This window comes from Asterias amurensis, chromosome 13 (assembly GCF_032118995.1).
Source record: "Asterias amurensis chromosome 13, ASM3211899v1".
Classification (NCBI taxonomy): domain Eukaryota; kingdom Metazoa; phylum Echinodermata; class Asteroidea; order Forcipulatida; family Asteriidae; genus Asterias; species Asterias amurensis.
Window position 1 is genome coordinate 15,418,721 of NC_092660.1, and position 20,273 is coordinate 15,438,993.

The window sequence follows — 20,273 nt, forward strand, 5'->3', positions numbered from 1 at the left end:
TGTTTTGTGGTGTAACAACCGAATCAAGGGCAGTGGGTGTACGTGCTTCCAAAGCCTAACAAAAATACAATGTAATATCTATTAGCAAATAAAGGGAAATTAAAGCACGAATCACCAATGTTAACACAACAGTTTTTTTTGTTAGTTTGACCAAAGTTTGCGTGAATTTGAAAAACTGGATCTTCTCCTGTACGTTAATGAAAATGAACATTGACTGCTCCTTGTAGCTGTCTATGAAACGACTGTTGTCGCTGTTGCTGTCGCTGTTGCTGTCGCTGTCGCTGTCGCTGTCGCTGTCGCTGTCGCTGTCGCTGTCGCTGTCGCTGTCGCTGTCGCTGTCGCTGCTGCTGCCGCTGCCGCTGTCGCTGGAAGCCTGACATGGAAGCCTGACATGGAAGCCTGACATGGAAAACCTTGTATATCTGGTATTTTATTAACGATACATAAATTAGTTAATTCATAGACAATTCAATGTCATATGACATTCCAGTGAAACGAATTCCGTTTACGATAAAACAATTTTTTTAGTAATTGTTTGTCACGATTTATATGTTTAAAAAATATATAAAGTTGTTTGGGGGGCTGACCCCGCCTACCCCTTTGTGACGTCAATCGAGGCAGACTTTGCCTGCAATGCGTATAGTAAACACACGTGCAAAGTACATGTACGTCCAAGTCGTGAGTTGGTACTTTTCAAAAAGTGTTTTTTCTGCATTCAGCAGCAATACACTTGGTCGGCATTGACGGAAAAAAAAAACAATTTTTTGTTTTTTGAAACGTACAAACTCACGACTTGGTCCGTACATGTACTTTGCAATTGTGTTTAATCTACGCATTACAGGCAAAGTCTGCCTCGATTGACGTCACGAACAGTGCCCTCTCGGGTCGGGGTATACTCTTAAATTTGTAAATAACATAATAACTGATTGTTTAAAACCTTAGTTAACTGTTTATTCACATTCCACTCATCAAAACACATATATTAGTGACAGAAGCTTTATTTTGAAAAAAATACCACTTCCAAGTGACTTTAAGAAGTTGTCAGTTAAGGTGTGAGCGAGTTTGTACTCATATATCTCACCAATTCCTTTTTCACATAAATGTTGTTTTTAACAATGTGAACAAAATAATTAAAATCATTAACTTGTTTGAATTTTTCCTTGTGCCTTGCTCATACTTTTGTTTGGTAGGTGAGTCTGTTTTTTCTTCTTCTTCTAATCAAACAAATCGCTTATTAAATTATGTTCCTCAGTCGTGTCATCAGCAGTGGTAGACTTTACAAGCGTTACAGCTACTGGCTCTTTGCAGAACAACCTACACGTATTCATTGCAAGTTATTTGGTGACTGGTGATGAGCCCACAGCAACCATCAACGAAGAGCTTGGTTTAACACGATCCATACAGACGGGTCATTCTTCCGGCATCACTCGGTGGACGGATTCTGCTGAATCTTTCCCATCAACATTGCCAGACAGTGTAAAGAGGAAGATGTATAAAGTTCGCAGTGCCGCTACAGGAAGCGTCGGTGCGTTCAAATGGACGTATGGCTCTAACACAGTGAAAACGATACGGATGAGATCCACAGGTGAGTGATTCAAATAAACAAAACATATAATTATATATGATAAAAGTTGTGTCCTTGCCAGCAAAACTTTGCCTTAAAAATAAGGCATACGATTTACATCGATAATTAAGGTTATTAGTTGTTAATAGCACAATTCATATGAAATCAACCTGCACAAACTGGGTTGTCATATGTTTAAATGAAAAAGGGAATCAACATTAACATCAATATTGTCTTAAATACCGGATGTCAATGCTTTGTCGGAAATTAGTGTTGTTTTAACGCATGACGTCAATTTGAACACCCCAGATAACGCAAAATTATTATAATAAAACCACAGTTTCAAGTGATCATCCTAAACACGATTCTAATGCGACAAAAGTAAGCATTGTGAAGGGCAATGTTCTAAGTGCAAATGTTGGCATAATTATATTTTACGTAAACGATTTTCAACAATAACCAAGTTTCTGCGTGTTCGGTGTGACTAACTTAGTGCTCAATAGCTTCGATACTTCAACTATAAATCTCAATTCCGAGATTTGAACAGGTGCTTTTTAACGAGAATGCTATTTAAACTTATTTATGGCGTGTTTGTTTACCATTCCAATGTGATATTCATGTTGATTGTAGGCCTACACTTTTTTTTTTGTAATTGTCGATCGAGGATTAAGGCACCAACCTCAGGGTTTTGGAAAACTAGAAACACTTGATTTGACAATTTGTTGGCGTCATGTGTGGCAGTTTGCATGTTATACAATGTGGAGCTCTCACAACGTAACGTGATTGATGACGTAACAAAGCTTTTCGCGAATCTTTCCGATAAATACTGGATAAGGTTAATTCAAAATGCTTATTTTTTACACAACTAAAATCGATTTATACTCATGTGAACTCAGTTTGAAAGACATTTGGAATGACTTCAGTAAAGATCACGACTTGCTGTTTTCGTTCAAGTAGGTGTTTTTAGAATTTCACATCTCCATTATTCCAGATTTTATTGTTATTCCGAGTATATTACAAGTTTTAAACTTTACATTTTTTGTAAGTTTCTGAGACCCCGATGTTAGCTGTTTTTCTTGTGACTTCGTTACCTTTTTCCTCAGGAATAATGTTACTAAGGAAGTTGTTTTAGTGCCCTCCCTCGTATAAGTTACATACCCAGTTTTAACGTGTTATGTTTGGCATTGTATGTGTCATGTATCCATAAATGCTTTGTTTATTTGCGGTAGCACCAAGTTAGGGTGAAAAATTTGCGAACTTAAACGAGGACTTTATTTCAACCGCTCATAATATTTCGCTAAAAGCCACAGGACATATTTGGTAATATTGTTAAAGACAAGTCAATTTGAGCTAAGTTGGTCGTCGAAGTTGCGATATAATAGTTGAAGAAAAATAACCTTGTCAACGTTTTATACTAACAGCAGCTCTCCATTGCTCGTTACCAAGTAAGTTATTATGGCAGAAATTATATTGAGTAGTTACCAATAGTGTCCTGTGCCTTTAAGTCATTTTGTGTGCTCGATTTTTTTTTCTGCTCTAGCAATACAATATTTCTTGCACTCGAACTAACTGTTTGAATTCGAAGTAATTATTTCGTGTGTACAAAGATTCACTAGTCTAGCTATCCGCACCACACACAAAACCCGTTCCTTTTATTTGCACCGTCTCATGGCTCGAACGCGCGTGACATCTTTATGAATATTTAATGAGCCGGAACCGTTCGTTAAATTTGGATAGTTTCTCGGTTTTTAGACGTTAGTTCATTAAAATTTCAACACAATCGGAAACATATTGTCTTTATTGGAAGTTCGATTTTGTTTTTTTAATCAGATACAAATGAGTTACGAAATGATACATAGCAGTGGCAATGAAGTAACCTTCAGATTGTTCAAACAAAATCGACTTGATACCTTCGGACGACTCAATTTATGAAAAGATGGTTTATTATCAATAACAAATACACAATTAGACAATTCTGCTCAGAGAGTTTAATTTTGTACAGATAAAATCTATAGCGTGTTGTTTTCCTGCATCAATTCAATGAATTTTAAAAAGTTCAGCATTCAAAAGTGATATCGAATGTTTCCATGCAGCTTTTCCCTGTTTTCTTAATTTTGTTTGTAAATTCTCAAATAACCATCCTCAAATAACTACGTTAGCTATTAGGGGTGCCCATTGACACCCTCCATGAAGAGTCTATACTCTTAATGTACAGATAACGAAATCAATAAAAACATGATAACCATAAAATTGCTTTGGTTAGCTATGAGCGGTGCCAATTGGCACCCTTCATGAAGAGTCTATACTCCTACGTACAGAGAGTAAAATAAATACAAAAAGACAAACAATAAAGTAACTTGGCTATGAGGGGTGCCGATTGGCACTCTTCATGAACAGTCTATCAGAGAGTAAAATGAATACAAAAAGGGATACTATAAAGTAACTTGGCTATGAGGGGTGTCGATTGGCACCCTTCATGAAGAGTCTATACTCCTATGTACAGAGGGTAAAATGAATACAAAAAGGCATACAGTAAAGTCAGTTTGGCTATGAGGGGTGCCAATTGGCACCCTTCATGAAGAGTCTATACTCCTACCCACAGAGAGTAAAATGAATACAAAAAGTCATACCATAAAGTTGCTTTGGCTATGAGTGGTGCCAATTGGCACCCTTCATGAAGAGTCTATACTCCTATGTACAGAGAGTAAAATGAATACAAAAATACAAGTAATAAAGTAACTTTGGCTAAGATGGGTGCCAATGGCACCCTTAACGAAGAGTCATATTCACAGAGAGTAAAATGAATACAAAAAGGCATACAATAAAGAAACTTGGCTATGAGGGGTGTCGATTGGCACCCTTCATGAAGAGTCTATACTCCTATGTACAGAGAGTAAAATGAATACAAAAAGGCTTACAGTAAAGTCAGTTTGGCTATGTGGGGTGCCAATTGGCACCCTTCATGAAGAGTCTATACTCCTACCCACAGAGAGTAAAATGAATACAAAAAGTCATACCATAAGTTGCTTTGGCTATGAGGGGTGCCAATTGGCACCCTTCATGAAGAGTCTATACTCCTACCCACAGAGAGTAAAATGAATACAAAAAGTCATACCATAAGTTGCTTTGGCTATGAGTGGTGCCAATTGGCACCCTTCATGAAGAGTCTATACTCCTATGTACAGAGAGTAAAATGAATACAAAAATACAAGTAATAAAGTAACTTTGGCTAAGATGGGTGCCAATGGCACCCTTAACGAAGAGTCATATCCACAGAGAGTAAAATGAATACAAAAAGGCATACAATAAAGAAACTTGGCTATGAGGGGTGTCGATTGGCACCCTTCATGAAGAGTCTATACTCCTATGTACAGAGAGTAAAATGAATACAAAAAGGCTTACAGTAAAGTCAGTTTGGCTATGTGGGGTGCCAATTGGCACCCTTCATGAAGAGTCTATACTCCTACCCACAGAGAGTAAAATGAATACAAAAAGTCATACCATAAGTTGCTTTGGCTATGAGGGGTGCCAATTGGCACCCTTCATGAAGAGTCTATACTCCTATGTACAGAGAGTAAAATGAATACAAAAAGGCATACCACAAAGTTGCCTTTGAAAAAATTGACTTTATTGACTTTCAAGTGGTGTATTTTGATAGTCAAAATTGGCTTGAAAACAGAAAAAAAACGAACACAATTACTTTACAATATTTCTCTCTTAAACATTCTCCCACACGCCAATACTAACATAAATGAATAGACAATTTCCTACTCTAAAAGAGTATAGTTGGTTTTGTGTCTAATTTTGTGTAGTTCAGTCAGAGTGCAAAAAATGCTGACGCTATTTAAACACAGTGATTGTACATGTAATTCCTGTATTCTGATTGGTGGAGACGGGTAGTGTGGGTCGCCCGGATGTCGCAAGAATCGATTTTAATCATTTTCCGTTTGGTCACCGGTCAGAATCAGAACGAGCCTCGTTAAACGCTTTTGTCGTGTACCTTTGTTGTCTTTTTCAATACTTAAACAAGCAACCTTTTTCATTTTGTTCGCTTCTGAATCGAAACAATCCTAATTACGGTATTGCAGGCTTTGTACATATTCTCGAGACTTGTTTATGTTGGATAAAATAATAATAAATAATAATAAGACTTGTAATGCGCACATATCCACCCTGCTGGGTGTTCAAGGCGCAGTAAACCAAAACAAAACAAAACAAAAACACAACACAAAGAAAAACAGACACAACAAAATTAGTCATTGAAAACCTGTGACATAAGATAAGTTTTGAGAAGAGACTTGAATTTTGCGGTACAAAGACAAGATCGAAGAGTAAGTGGTAGAGAGTTCCAGATGCGTGGTGCGGCTACAGAAAAAGACCTGTCACCCCATGAGTGTCGAGACTTGGGTTCAATGAGGAGAAGCATGGAACTTGATCGAAGATTCCTTGATGGAGTGTAAACTTGAAGCAGTTCAGAAATATAGTGGGGAGCCTTGCCATTTAGAGCTTTGTGGACAATGAGCATCAGCTTGAAGATGATTCGTTGAGAGATAGGGAGCCAGTGTAGTTGTTTCAGAATGGGGGTGATAGAACAGGATTTTCTAGACAGTGTCACAATGCGGGCAGCAGTATTTTGGAGCCGTTGAAGTCGAGAAATCTGGTTGTTAGGAAGACTGTAGAGAAGAGCATTGCCATTGGATCCAAACGTTTTACAGAGAATTTGAGTAAATGTCGTCAATCATAATACACAACTGCTCTGGTTTCACTTCTGTGTCTTAATAATTATCAAATAATGAGCAAGAACAAAGGGAAGAAGTACTAGAAAATACACGAGTTCCTTGTTTCACTTTGAATATTAGGCATCAGATTGAACACTTGGTAGACAAAGCAGTTGTTCCTACTAGCTGGCAGCCATATAATGTCAGTATTTGTTTTTCAATACCTTTCAATATTTGTTTTACTGTCCCTTCAGGAGCTTCATTGTTAATTTAATTCAACCACAGCGCGAACGGCGAGTAGCATTGAATTATGGTAAACCATAATTGAAGCATTCTTGTATTTAACGCATATCACAATCACAGGGAAGTCTCTATGCGCTTTGATATTAAAACGAAAGGGAAATAACAGTGAATATAGAGAAGTGAAGCAATTACAAAACCAAAATTTATATCCAATTAGGACACGACTGTTTTTCTTTCGCTTCTTAATCTTGTTTAAAAAAATAGGTACAAAAGGAAAAAGTATGGGAAAATAAATGATTGCGTGTTAAAAAATATGTACATTGTTTCACTTTGGTTGCTTGAGGCCTGCTATAAATACTGGGACGACCAAGCAATTGTTCCATTTTGACTGGCAATCATGGCAAACCAGGTTCATCTAAGCTTCATGCTGCTCGTCATACTTTATGGAGTTCTTCAAGGTAGGGATTATTATTATTAATATTAAAAACAAAATGGCACATTTGAATCTAAAGTCTAAATCCTCAAAAGTCTAAATCTATTGGTTTACACACTTTCACTTGAAGGCAGTGGACACTATTGGTAATTTATACTCAAACTAATTATCAGCACAAAACATTACTTGGTAACGAGTAATGGGGAGCTGTTGATTGTATAAAACATTGTGAGAAATGGCTCCCTCTAAAGTAACGTACTTTTCGAGAAATAATTAATTTCCCACGAATTTGATTTCGAGACGTCAAATTTATAACTTGAGGTCTATCTCGAAATCAAGTATCTGAAAGCACACAACTTCGTGTGACAAGGTTGTTTTTTGCTGTCATTATTATCTCGCAACTGCGATGACCAATTGAACGCAAATGTTCACAGGTTTGTTCTTTTATGCATAAGTTGAGATACAGCAAGTAAGAAGACTGGTCTTTGACAATTACCAATAGTGTCCACTGCCTTTAATTTCAACTGTAGTCTTACTGTGCAATTTTAAACATGAGAAAGATTTTTGCTAAAAGTTCTGCTTATGTAATGTGTACTCCATTGCAGTTCATTTTAATTGAAATTCATTTTTTTTGGTCGTTTAATGCTGTACCTTTTTGTTTTTTTGTTTTTTATGTTTTTCTTTTTTGCTTTAGTATCCCAGAAATTATGTTGGCATAATATCAACGACTCGGCATATCAAGTATCATGTATTGCTAAATTTATAGTTCCATCGAAATATTTTTTCGTTCGATTATGTATTGACTTCGGAGAGGTTTGTTGTTTTGTTTTGCAGATCTGCAGGGTCACAGTTGTGCTGCGGAGAACCAAGGTCTTAATAGCACAAAAGGTATAATATTATCATCTTATTATCAATTGCAGCAATTGTAAAAGCATGTTTATTCACACGAAATCTAAGATGATTTGGAAAAATACCGAATTGATTCGTTCTTTGCAAGAGTTTGTATATTTTTTATATTATAGAGATTTTTTTACAAAACTTCAAACTTTTTGCCAATTAAAATTTGCTTCATCTGTTTAAAGCATCAGTAAAGAGAGAGGGACGGGAAGGTGAGAGACGGTCCTCTACTTAATAAAGGACGAGCATTCGCCAAAATACATGTCAATAAATGGAACATTTAATAAGCCAATGACGTTTATATGAACATCTCTTCTATACAGGTTTTAATACTTCCAACCCATAGAAAACATACAAAAAGTTACAACACTACAGTATACACTACATGTAGCCTACATAATGCAGTGCACGAAGTTCACCAAAAGGTCAGCACACACAGAGGCTAATGGACGCACGTGTGTGACAGTGCTGCATGGCATTCACACATGGTTTTACCAATAAAACGATCCAAATAGAGAGCTACAAAATCACAATAATTTGGGCATTAATGAGGGTAAAAACACAGAATAATACTCACAAATATCTCTACAACTCTATTGATCCCATATAAATAGGTTTTTGGAGCATGGCCAGAGCCATGCTCCCTATAAAAATAGAGAGAATCACAGCCCAAATAAATTAGTTGCTCTTCCAAGTCGAAGCTATAGAAAAAGAGAGTGATTGTCACGTGACAAAACCAAAAGTTAACTTTGAACAAATCCAACAATGAGGGCGCACTTTGGATTCCTACACATCGATGACTTGATAGATTGAGATATATTCAAGCAGTGGACACTTGTTTTTATTTTTGTTTATTGTTATGAAATTAGTACAAGCTGTAATAATCCATTATTTTACCCAGTTTCCCCGAAAGGGAGTGGACACTATTGGTAATCACTCAAAATAATTGTTGGCATAAAAACTTACTTGGTAACGAACAATGGAGAGCGGTTGATAGTATAAAACATTGTGAGAAACGGCTCCCTCTGAAGTAACGTCGTTTTCGAGAATTTCTCGCTAAAATATTTGAATTTGATTTCGAGACCTCAGAATTTGAATTTTGACGTCTCGGATTCAAGTTTCTGAAAGCACAAAACCTCGTGTGACAAGGGTGTTTTTCTTTTATCTTGCAACTTCGACGATCAATTGAGTTCAAATCTTCACAGGTTTGTTATTTTGTGCATATGTTGAGATACACCAAGTGAGAAGACTGGGGTGGATTTCACAAAGGTAGTCCTAACTTAGGACTACTCCTAGGCAATGCTAAGAGATAGGACTGGTCCTAAGTTAGGATGAGCTACTGGTCCTAAGTCCTATCTCTTAGCATTGCCTAGGACTAGTGGGGACTACCTTTGTAAAATCCACCCCAGGTCTTCGACAATTACCAGTGTCTTTAATTAGTGCCCAGTGTCTTTAAGTGTGTGAACAGTGATAACTGTGAACAGAAGTGTCACACTGTCCAGACGTGCTGTCTTGTATTATAACAGCAGGTCAATGCAATGTCAGCTGTGCACCAGGATATAGTTAAACAAAAAGCCAAGTTATGAATTAGAGAATAGACCTTATGCATTGACTTCATCCAGCCGCCATCTTTGAGGTCAAACGGTGACGAAACAATCAAAACGCACATAGCTTGACCAATGAACAATCTCCTTTGGACCTCAATGCGGGGGCGCCGTACTGAAATGACGTCATGTGCATAAGGTCTATAACAGTGCGAGTACCCGGTCTTCACTGCGTGGTAATGACCGGGTTGGTGGCTGGCGCTGTTAACGGACCCCGCCTCCGGCTCGGTCCGTTAACAGCGCCAGCCACCAACCAAGGTCATTACCACGCAGTGATGACCGGGTACGAACACTGTTATTCCCATTAATAAATACCTTTTTTAGCGAATTAAACGGCTAAAACTGGCCAAAGTTTGTAACTTTTCTCTCGGCGGCACTTCCAGACAGGTTCAGGGGCCTTATTCGAGCTTTTGATGGTTCCCATCTCTTTCGTGAGTTAATTACGTTACTGATCTTTGAGACCAGTGACTCTTTGAAATAATGATCTGTTCAGAGTCTTCACTGGGGTCAAAAGAGGCAAATGATTGGACGATAGCTGTTCCTTGTGCATTAAAACGCGCGCACGAGCTCGGCGTCGTCAGTTTATACGCGCACACATGTTACACGCGCGCACTCAAAATTGATACATTTTCAGCGCGCGTACGCGAATTGCGCGAAGTTGCAATGAAACTAATATGGATATAAATAAGCGTGCGATACAGTACAACGCGCAAGGTTTACACAATGTATGCTGATTTAGTGGCCACTTATTCGCTATTTTCCAAAGCCGGTCTTTATACCACCGTTAACACCCCCACACGCGACCGGGCTTTGACCAATCAGAGACTTGAAACCGTCCAAATTATTTATTAATGGATTATAACATCGCTACACAATACAACAATATCAATATTTTTAGTTTTGCCATCGTTTGAGAAACTAATGTTCTTCTATGCAGAACCTATCTGTGCTGCAGGGACGTTTGGTGTTAACTGCAATCAGACTTGTCACTGTGCTGACGGTGGTTCCTGTAATACAGAAACAGGTAGATGTCGCGATGGGAAATGTGATCCTGAATTCACTGGGACTAATTGCCAAGGTATTTTATATTTAATTTAATATAAAACTATGCCTCTTAGTTTTGGCCCAAAGTCACTCAGTGACGCTCAATGCTCTTCGATGTCAACATTTTCCTTAATATCACCATGTAATGTGCTTTAATGCAAAATCAGGAACGCAGTGACTAAACCTATTCTCGTTTCGATATATGCACTGGGTTCTTTTACGTGCATATAATACATAACACACAGGACCAATGGATTTACATCCCATACAACAAAAGACAGAAATAATGGTGTCACGACGGGGAAACATGTGAACCCACACTCTGCTGGACAAAGAAGTCAGTGAAAAACTCCCAACAAGGAATGACTCTCTTCTTTTTAACATTTTAGCAATGTCAATTCCTACACCTGTTTGATCGATCAATCAGAGATTCATCCTTTATCTTATTTCAGAGTGCAGTTTCGAACCTCAGGGGATCGGCATGTACTCAAATGAGGATGTCACACGTACTAATCCCAATATCCACTGGAAGAAAGTATCTTGCGATACCAGTGGTTTTAACATTGAGAACTATACTCTGAGGATAACGAAACCTGAGACTGATGATGACTTCGAAAACCTAATGAAAGTCGAGGGTACCACCAGTGTTAACGTCACACTGTCTCCCTGTACGAGCTACTCGTTTCAAGTTGCTGCTGAACTACGTAATGGAACTGGGCCTTACAGTTATAAACTCTTGTTTAAGACTTCATCCAAGGGTAACTATAACGACTCGTTTAACATTTCTCGTTTCACTTTGTTCTAAGGTGATACTGGGCTTTATTTAACCCTTTTTTATAGATTTGAATGTATGCACATAATAAGGTATACCAAATGCTGGCGAGGTTATTTTGACGCCAAGCCTTAAAGGGCGTGCGTTCACATTACAATGCCTCACTAAAACACTTTCAGTACACCACTATGTATGGATAGGGCCTATTGATGATTTCCCATCGGGAAAGGATACCTCACTTGAACACAATTTATAAAGCAATTACAAATTTTCACACTTGGCTCAGAATCATGTCAAAAGCTTTGTCCGTATACTTGTCAACAAACTTCGGCGCTTAATGCTTGTGATAAAACAAAGGTTTGTTATAAGTTCACGTGCAAGTTTAAGCCAAGGGAACTTGACTTGAATTATTCGGTTGTAAATGTACATAAAACATCAATATTGAAAACGAGCCACAACGAGGCATATGGTTAAAGACTCTGGACACTATTGGTAATTGTCAAAGACCAATCTTCTCACTTGGTGTATCTCAACATATGCATTAAATCACATACCTGTGAAAATTTGAGCTCAATTGGTCGTCGAAGTTGCGAAATAATAATGAAAGAAAAAAACAACACTTGTCACACAAAGTTGTGTGCGTTTAGATGGTTGATTTCGAGACCTCAAATTCTAAATCTGAGGTCTCGAAATCAAATCCGTGGAAAGTTACTTCTTTCTCGAAAACAATGTCACTTCAGAGGGAGCCGTTTATCACATTGTTTTGTACCACCAACCTCTCCCCATCACTCGTCACCAAGTAAAATATTATGCTAATAATTATTTTGAGTAATTACCAATAGTGTCCACTGCCTTTAAAGGAAGTGCCTAATTTCAAAATGTCATTAACCTTATGTTAATATTTATGGTTACAGGCCCTGATGCTGTTGCCAATCTAACCAATCAGATCGAGTCTGCTAATCTGACGATGTCATGGACTGCCCCTGGTTACAATCCGGACAATCCATGCCCTGCTACCGGCTACCTGTTGACATATGAACTTATCAAACCCGATGAGCACTGTCAGAACGACTGTGAGCTAATAACAAGGTCGTTAAATACAACCTACACTGCAATAACAATCGGTGGACTGAAGGAAAATTCTACGTACAGGGTAAATGTAACATCAGCAAATAAAGCTGGACTTGGTGGAGTTGTCTCTGTCATTGTGACTATTGGAAAATTAGGTGAGTTGTAATTTATTCAGCTTTATCAGCAATTGTTGTGTTACCAACATTGTCTTCGATCAATGTACAGAAGAAAACAAATACCAAATGTATAACATGTAGAGTTTGGCAAAATTTTATAATGCATCTTAGAACCCTCTTTGCAGTTTTTGTTGTTCCCACGTCATTCTTGGGTTTGCGAGCACGAGGTAAATTTAACATCATACAGCCGTACCAACCCACACGACAGCTTCGCCCCACAAACGCAGGGCTCTTGCATATTCCACGAACACAGCGTTCCTTGGGACACAGATCCTTTTCTCTTCCAGGGCCACGCCATTGGAACTCGCTCCCTCCTTAAAGCCTTCGGCGGGAAAGCTCACTCAACAAGTTCAAATCACAACTAAAAAAAACTGTTGGTTTTGTTAACGATTAACTCTGTTTGGAAAACTCTAGTTGCATATTGTAGATTGTTGCCAAGGCTGTACTTGTAGTTACATCATCATTTTCTAATAACCTGCGCTAGGAGTGTCACTTATCATTATTTCAATAATCCATACATTTTCATTGAGTATGGTTTGGTTTATTTTTTCATTTATCAACCATCAGCTGGTCCTGTGAACAACATCGAAGCAAACGCAACTGATTCAAGTCTAACGTTTTTCTGGGATCCTGTCTCAGATGCTTCGAGATATCAGTACAACTTTAAACGAGATGATGGAAACGAAATGAGCACGAACTTCACCTCCTATACCAATATTTCGTTCTTGGGTTTATCACCTTGCACCTCCTACTCATTCAGTGTAAAGGCATTCACTTCTGAAACCGTTAATTCGAGGTGGACGAAAATGATCAACCAACGTACATCTAAAATTGGTAAGAAGTGTAGCAGGACAAAAGAGAAGAAGTTCTCTTAAAAATAATGGGGATTATCTTTCATTTCAGTTGCTCTATAGATACAATGATTATATAAAGCCAATGAGCCCCAAATTCTGTCGAATTTATTTGACAATGTACACGAATATTGAGTTTGGAATTTTGCTATTAAAGTCACCTGGAAGTGGTATTTTTTCAAAATAAAGCTTTTGTCACTAATATATGTGTTTTGATGAGTGGAATGTGAATAAACAGTTAACTAAGGTTTTTAAAAATCAGTTCTTATGTTATTTACAATTTAAGAGTGGACCCCGACCCGAGAGGGCGCTGTTCGTGACGTCAATCGAGGCAGACTTTGCCTGTAATGCGTAGAGTAAAGACAATTCCAAAGTACATGTACGGACCAAGTCGTGAGTTTTTAAGTTTCCAAAAAAAAAAAAAAAAAAAGTTTTTTTTCCGGCAATGCCGACCAGGTGTATTGCTGCTGAATGCAGAAAAACACTTTTTGAAATGTACCAACTCACGACTTGGTACTTTGTACTTTGCACGTGTGTTTACTATACGCATTGCAGGCAAAGTCTGCCTCGATTTACGTCACAAAAGGGGTAGGCGGAGTCAGCCCCCCAAACAACTTTATATATTTTTTAAACAAATAAATCGTGAAAAACAATTACTAAAAAAATTGTTTTATTGTTCGTAAGCATATACTCTTATGTTTGAAAGAAAACAAATTATATTTCCAGGTGACTTTAACCAAAAAACATTTCTCTGGCACAGGTCCAAAATCTCCTAAAAGACAACCAAAAAGTCTTTTAGCAAGAAACATTAATAACTTTAAATTTATTTTTACAAAAAAAAAGAAAAAACATTATATTTCCAGGTGACTTTAACCAAAAAACATTTTCTCTGGCACAGGTCCAAAATTTCCTAGAAGCCAACAAAAAAGTCTTTTAGCAAGAAACATTAATAACTTTAGATTTATTTTTACAGCACCAGGGAGTGTGACTATGCTACAAGCGGTCCATTTATCAGCCACTAAAATAAACATTACATGGCAACAACCAAATGACACCAACCGCTGTGCTGATTATTACGCAATAGACATTGAACTCTTAAACTTGTGAGTATATTGACTTTTTAAATTATTATAGGCAGTGGACACTATTGGTAACTCAAAATAATTATTAGCATAAAACCTTACTTGGTAATGCGTAATGGGGAGCTGTTGGTAGTATAAAACATTGTGAGAAACGGCTCCCTCTGAAGTAACGTAGTTTTCGAGAAAGAAGTAATTTCCCATTAGTTTGATTTCGAAACCTCAGATTTAGAATTTGAGGTCTCGAAATCAAACATCTGAAACTGTTTTTTTTTCTTTCATTATTATCTCGCAACTTCGACGACCAATTAATTTCAAATTTTCACAGGTTTGTTATTTTATGCATATGTTGAGATACACCAAGTGAGAAGACAGGGTCGATTTCACAAAGAGTTAGGACTCGTCTTGTGTCGAATTAGGACGAGTAACTCGTTTTAACTTAGGATTAGTCTTAAGGTCTGCATGCTACAGTGCAGGGTTGGGTTCGTCCTAAGATTAGTCTTAAGTTAGGAAGAGTTTTGTGAACTCGACGGCTGGTCTTTGACAATTAACAATAGTGTCCACTGTCTTTAACCCCTTTTTTTAAAGAGTTCATTTTCGCAAATTAGATGTAATGTTGTTAAAACAAACACACAACTTTCGATGATATTTCTCCTTGTATACAAAGGGATCAGTGTAATGAAACATCCGAATTTACTGGTCAAGCGGAAACGGAAATGTCACCAACAACAATCACCGAGCTATATCCACATTCTACTTACCGGTTTTACGTTCGAGCAAGCAACGATTTGGGGTTAGCAAATGAAACATCAATTGAGGTCACTACATCCGGTTCAGGTTTGCGTTCATAATATTATTAGATCAGGGTATATGCCTAATAGTATCATGAAATACTTTCTTTTCAAATTTAAAATTTGACTCAAAGCTTGTCAACAAAACATTGCAATTTTGTTACAGCCGTAATCAGAACTTCAGATGTATTTCAATTTGTGGTTAAAATTGGTCCATCTTATCCAATTCAAATTTGGACTCAAAGCTTGCCAAAAACTAAAGTTTACTTCGATATAGCTGTGACTAGAACTTAGATGCTTAAATACTTCGATTTAAGGATATTATAAACCGAGGCAATAGTTTAACACTTAATTCCGTCTTGCCTGTAGGCCTATATCTGGCCAAATTTATCCCCAAAACACAGACGAAGCCTCGGCAGCTAACTGACCACCGATGCCCGGACACTGTCAATTCTACCCCCACAGTTGCCCATTTACTTTGGGTTGTTTAAACAAAACTTGGCTATAGGAACCATACCGACAAGCACTTGTGCTGTGATTGGGATTCGAACCCAGGCTGTTAAAACGAATCTTACATCTAATGATTTCGTCACAACAGACGGCTCAGCCCTAACTCTTTGATCAATCACAAACCACCTTGAGAATATTGAAACGCCATTCATTTGAATGATTATAATTTATTTTCAATATTTCAGAACCAAGTGGTTCACCCATTGATCTGCAAGCTACCTCTGCTACAAACAGCACCATGACTTTCTCGTGGAACCAACCACCTTGCGGACAGCGCAACGGCAACGTAACGACTTATCAATTAAGTATCGTTAATACTGCAGACGGCAGCGTATCGACACGGAACATCTCTTGTACAACTGAGACGTTTACAGGCCTCGTACCATATACGGATTATAACCTGTCAGTATCTGCAGTGAATCAGTTCGGTTCTGGTCCATTTGCTTCAGCTATGAATAGGACACTCGAAGGAAGTAAGTTTCAATTAAAATTCTTTGATGATCCAATCAGACGATCAAATGGTAGTTTTGAAATTTTTACATGGTGGTCGATGCCGATTCCCAAAATTGTAAAAAAATAAATAAAAAAATTGACACAAAAGATTTACCCGAATAATAATAACCATTATTATCATACTGGTTTTGAGTTTGAAACTTGTTTTCTTCTTAGATGAAAACAAACTGTTACGTCTGAAGTCCCCCTGCTGCCGTTGATTTGAAATGATTAACTGTAGGTCGATACATTTTAATCTCTAAAGATAGCCATGAGGTGGCTTTTGGAGATTTCAGTTTTTCCTTGCTGTCCTCTTTGTGAGGGATTCGGCCTAAGATGCTGTTGGACCCGCTGCTGCCTTGCTAAACATTCAAGGATTTAATGGTCTTGTGAAAGTAACCTGTCCTTTACTCAATCAGTGTACTTCGTATTCAGTTCATCTGGTCTAATTTCTATTGACATTATAATAATTTGGTCTTTAAACCAGCATTCATAAATACCTATGACAGTTTATCCATTATGAATGGACATCACGTAGGGGTGTTTAAACCGATGGTATAACACCAGTAAAAGTGTTTAAACATGGGCGCGTGACACGCGAGCTTGCACCTGTGCTTGTAAGAAAGTCTATTCATTCCTATTGGTCGAGAGCAACGGCTGGAACACCTGTGTCACATCACGCGATACGCGCGACGCGCAGGCCAATCTCCTTATAAGGAGTTGTTTACCAGAGGGCCTTACCATTTCATAGCAGGAGGGGTGTTTTGTTGAAAGAAATAAGAACACACAATTTTTGCGTTTGTTTTACTTTTGGACCAAAACGTTGTGATGCTCGGGTAATTATCGCATCCAGACTGTACCCGGTATTAAACAGAGTGTTTAAAACCGGCCAAGCACATTTTTATTCCCTTTTTATACGTTGACAGACCAATCAATTAACCACAAGTTTAAGTTTTTATGTTAAAAAAAACCCCACAAATTCACTTTCGTGTTTAGGTTGTTTTTCTTTCAAATACATGTATATTTAATTTGTAATTTGTGAATTTTTCTCCCGTCCTACCATAAGAGCCGAGTAAACCCGTCTCTCTTGTTGCAAGTCATGTTGGTCAAAAACAAATCACGTTGCAATGGAATGAACCGCAGTTTCCGAACGGACGGATCCAGAACTATACTGTAAGTTAAATTCAATTAGTTCAACACATTTCCTTTCCATAGTTGGGCACGACTTTGCAGATAAACATTCACATGTTTTTAATTTTGAGTTTCCTTTTAGTTTGTCCAGAATTAAATCAAGCTAGATAATGAGCCAATCATGAAACAGTTTAACAAAAATTATTTCGTTTGTTTCCGTCCTCCGAAATCCTATTTCTTTCCCCAATACAATAATAATTTAGTTTCGTTGAAATAACAATCGACCTCTCGAGAAAAAAAAAAAAAAAAAAAAAACAACAACAACAACAACAACAACAACAACAACAAAACAGAGGAATAATCTTTCGGGGATCAACAAAAGAAAGAAGAGTAACCTAGTTTTTGGTAACAATAAATAATATTTTTAATGAACAGAACATTTTTTCGATGAAGACAATATTAGAAGAGACGAAAAAGAAGAAAAAAAAAACAAAAACAATGAACCAATCCAGACACAAACCTTTGTCCCTCTGTACCAACTGTAACGTGTACATTTTGCTAATTGCTGGATTGTTTTAAACGTCAGATTGAGCATCGTGTACTGGCAATACCATACGACACCACCTTCAAGTTTAACAGCTTCTCAGCCTTCAAAGTTCAACAAGTGGTTGACCTGTCCTCCCTTGAAGCAGTTATTGCTGATCTAGAACCCTCGACACAATACGAGCTGCACATTTGGGCAGTTAATCACGCCGGCATCGAGGGACAAAAGGAAAGATTGGACGTTTACACTAAAATGGCAACAGGTCAGCAAACCCTGTTCTTTAGTTTAAACTTAGTCGCAAATCTAGGTTTTGGTGTGATTGTCTCATGTACGCTGTTCCGCCTCTTAATTTTATTTCACATTTCAAAGTTGTCAGTCTCCCCGGGATTATGGTGGTTTAGCGTGCTTTAAATTGGAATAAAACAGCAGGTTGATTAATTACTGCCTGTATTCGAGGTACACAAAGCGCAAATTACTTTGTTTTTTACTTTGTTTTCTTAAATATTTTTAATGTATGTACATGTGCTTATAAATATGTTTGCCCGAATACATATTGAAAGTATATAAATAAAATTATTATTAAATTAAACAACATCTAAAATTTAAAAATCCTCAGATTTTCCAGCACCGCAGAAGCCGACTCTCATAGCGGAAGAGTCAACCGTTTCATCAATAGCCATTGGTCTGCTCAGCAAGAGTTCGTCCAAATATGTCAGGTAAAACGCCATGGATCAAGATATGTTTAGCAACCCTAATAAATACATTTCTGAAAAGGGCTTATCACATTGGGCATATACTCTCGATCTTACAGGCTTATCTGATATATATATTTTTTTTTTTGCGACAAACGCTTTTTTTTTAAATGTTAGACCCCGTAATTTCTCTGTCACACAATAAAAACAGTTTGATTATTCCATGACGTTAAAAGAAGAATAAGATGGCGGAATAGCTGAAAACTCACAATTTCTATTGTTGAATTTCTTCAATTACTAAATACTTGAAATTGTATAGCCATTACCAGATTGGTGTGAGGAACATCAAAGACACTTGGGCTTCTACGGGCAAAGTTGTCAAACGAGCTGTGCCTGAATTTCGGCACCATTACGAGAATCCCTCTGCTTACGTTGCTGCTGAGTTACCTGGAAGACTCCCAGGAAAGTTTGTCGTTGGTGACAACGGAACATACGGCAGGTACTGGAACCCACCTCTGCAAGAGGGCGCTGTGTACGAGATCTACGTCGGTGCTGTCAGCAGAATAAATAAAACGGTAAGTTTTGGAGAACAAGTAATTTTTTATTTTATTTAACAAATAAATATATGATTCCTTGATTCTATTGATTGCACAACGAAACGATTGATGTTTGTTGTACAGATATGTTTTCCCCAATAATTTATGTGACAATACTATTGTTAAATCTGGTAATTTTTGTTTTTTAATTATTAGCTGTTCCGTTGACAAATTCTCGTTACTTTCATACAGATGGCAAATGTAGAATGGAATTCTGACCCGTTAGTGGTTCAAGGTGAGCAAAATTAAATTTTGTATTAGAAGACTGTTGATAGTAATGTATTCCACTTTTTATAATGGTAAACAAAAAAAAACATGAACCCCCCCCCCCAAAAAAAAAAAAATAAAAATAAAAAAAAAAATAAAAAGATTATTCCACAATAATCCTTAAAGATACCAGACCATTATTGGTAATTGTCAAAGACCAGTCTTCTCACTCGGTGTATCTTAACATATGCATAAAATAACAAACCTGTGATTTTTTTTTATCTCAATTGATTGTCGAAGTGCGAGAAAATAATGAAAGAAAAAACACCCTTGTCACACAAAGTTGTGTGCTTTCAGATGCTTGATTTCGAGACCTCAAACTCTAAATCTGAGGTCTCGAAATCAAATTCTTGGAAAATTACATCTTTATCGACAACTACGTCACTTCAGAGGGAGCTGTTTCTCACAATGTTTTACACTATGAACGGCTCCCCATTACTCGTTACCAAGTAAGGTTTTATGCTAAAAATTATTTTAAGTAATTACCAATAGTGTCCACTGCCTTTAACCGAATCACCTTATTAGTCAAGCTTTATAGCCTCTACAATGTTTCTTGGTTTGATATGGTCGGTGCTATTCAACAACTTAACACTTTAATCTGAGTTGGAATGGGCCGGGCTTATAGTACAAGCATGTGATCTCCTATAACTATCATACACAAATATTTGAAAAGGGGAACAAGACCGAACCAGAAATTACAGCTGTCCTAATTAACTTGATTTAAAACGATTTATCGCAGAGCAGGGTTAGTTGTACTTTGTTTTTTATTAAAACGAAGGAAAAAAACATCAATGAGAA

General features: G+C 37.4%; 1 protein-coding gene across 1 annotated transcript in view; it reads left to right on the forward strand.

Moving 5' to 3' along the window:
- Positions 1-6,859: 6,859 nt before the first annotated feature.
- Positions 6,860-20,273, forward strand: part of LOC139945882 (receptor-type tyrosine-protein phosphatase T-like) — a 30,172-nt gene continuing 16,758 nt past the window's right edge. Inside the window, exons 1-14 of the mRNA XM_071943385.1 lie at positions 6,860-6,983; positions 7,793-7,846; positions 10,397-10,537; positions 10,956-11,261; positions 12,190-12,501; positions 13,090-13,356; positions 14,347-14,476; positions 15,120-15,289; positions 15,939-16,226; positions 17,312-17,418; positions 17,963-18,182; positions 18,537-18,636; positions 18,932-19,187; positions 19,401-19,443. Of these exons, the coding sequence (XP_071799486.1) occupies positions 6,923-6,983; positions 7,793-7,846; positions 10,397-10,537; positions 10,956-11,261; positions 12,190-12,501; positions 13,090-13,356; positions 14,347-14,476; positions 15,120-15,289; positions 15,939-16,226; positions 17,312-17,418; positions 17,963-18,182; positions 18,537-18,636; positions 18,932-19,187; positions 19,401-19,443 (2,455 nt within the window). The 5' untranslated portion in view covers positions 6,860-6,922. The remainder of the gene's footprint in view (positions 6,984-7,792; positions 7,847-10,396; positions 10,538-10,955; positions 11,262-12,189; positions 12,502-13,089; positions 13,357-14,346; positions 14,477-15,119; positions 15,290-15,938; positions 16,227-17,311; positions 17,419-17,962; positions 18,183-18,536; positions 18,637-18,931; positions 19,188-19,400; positions 19,444-20,273) is intronic.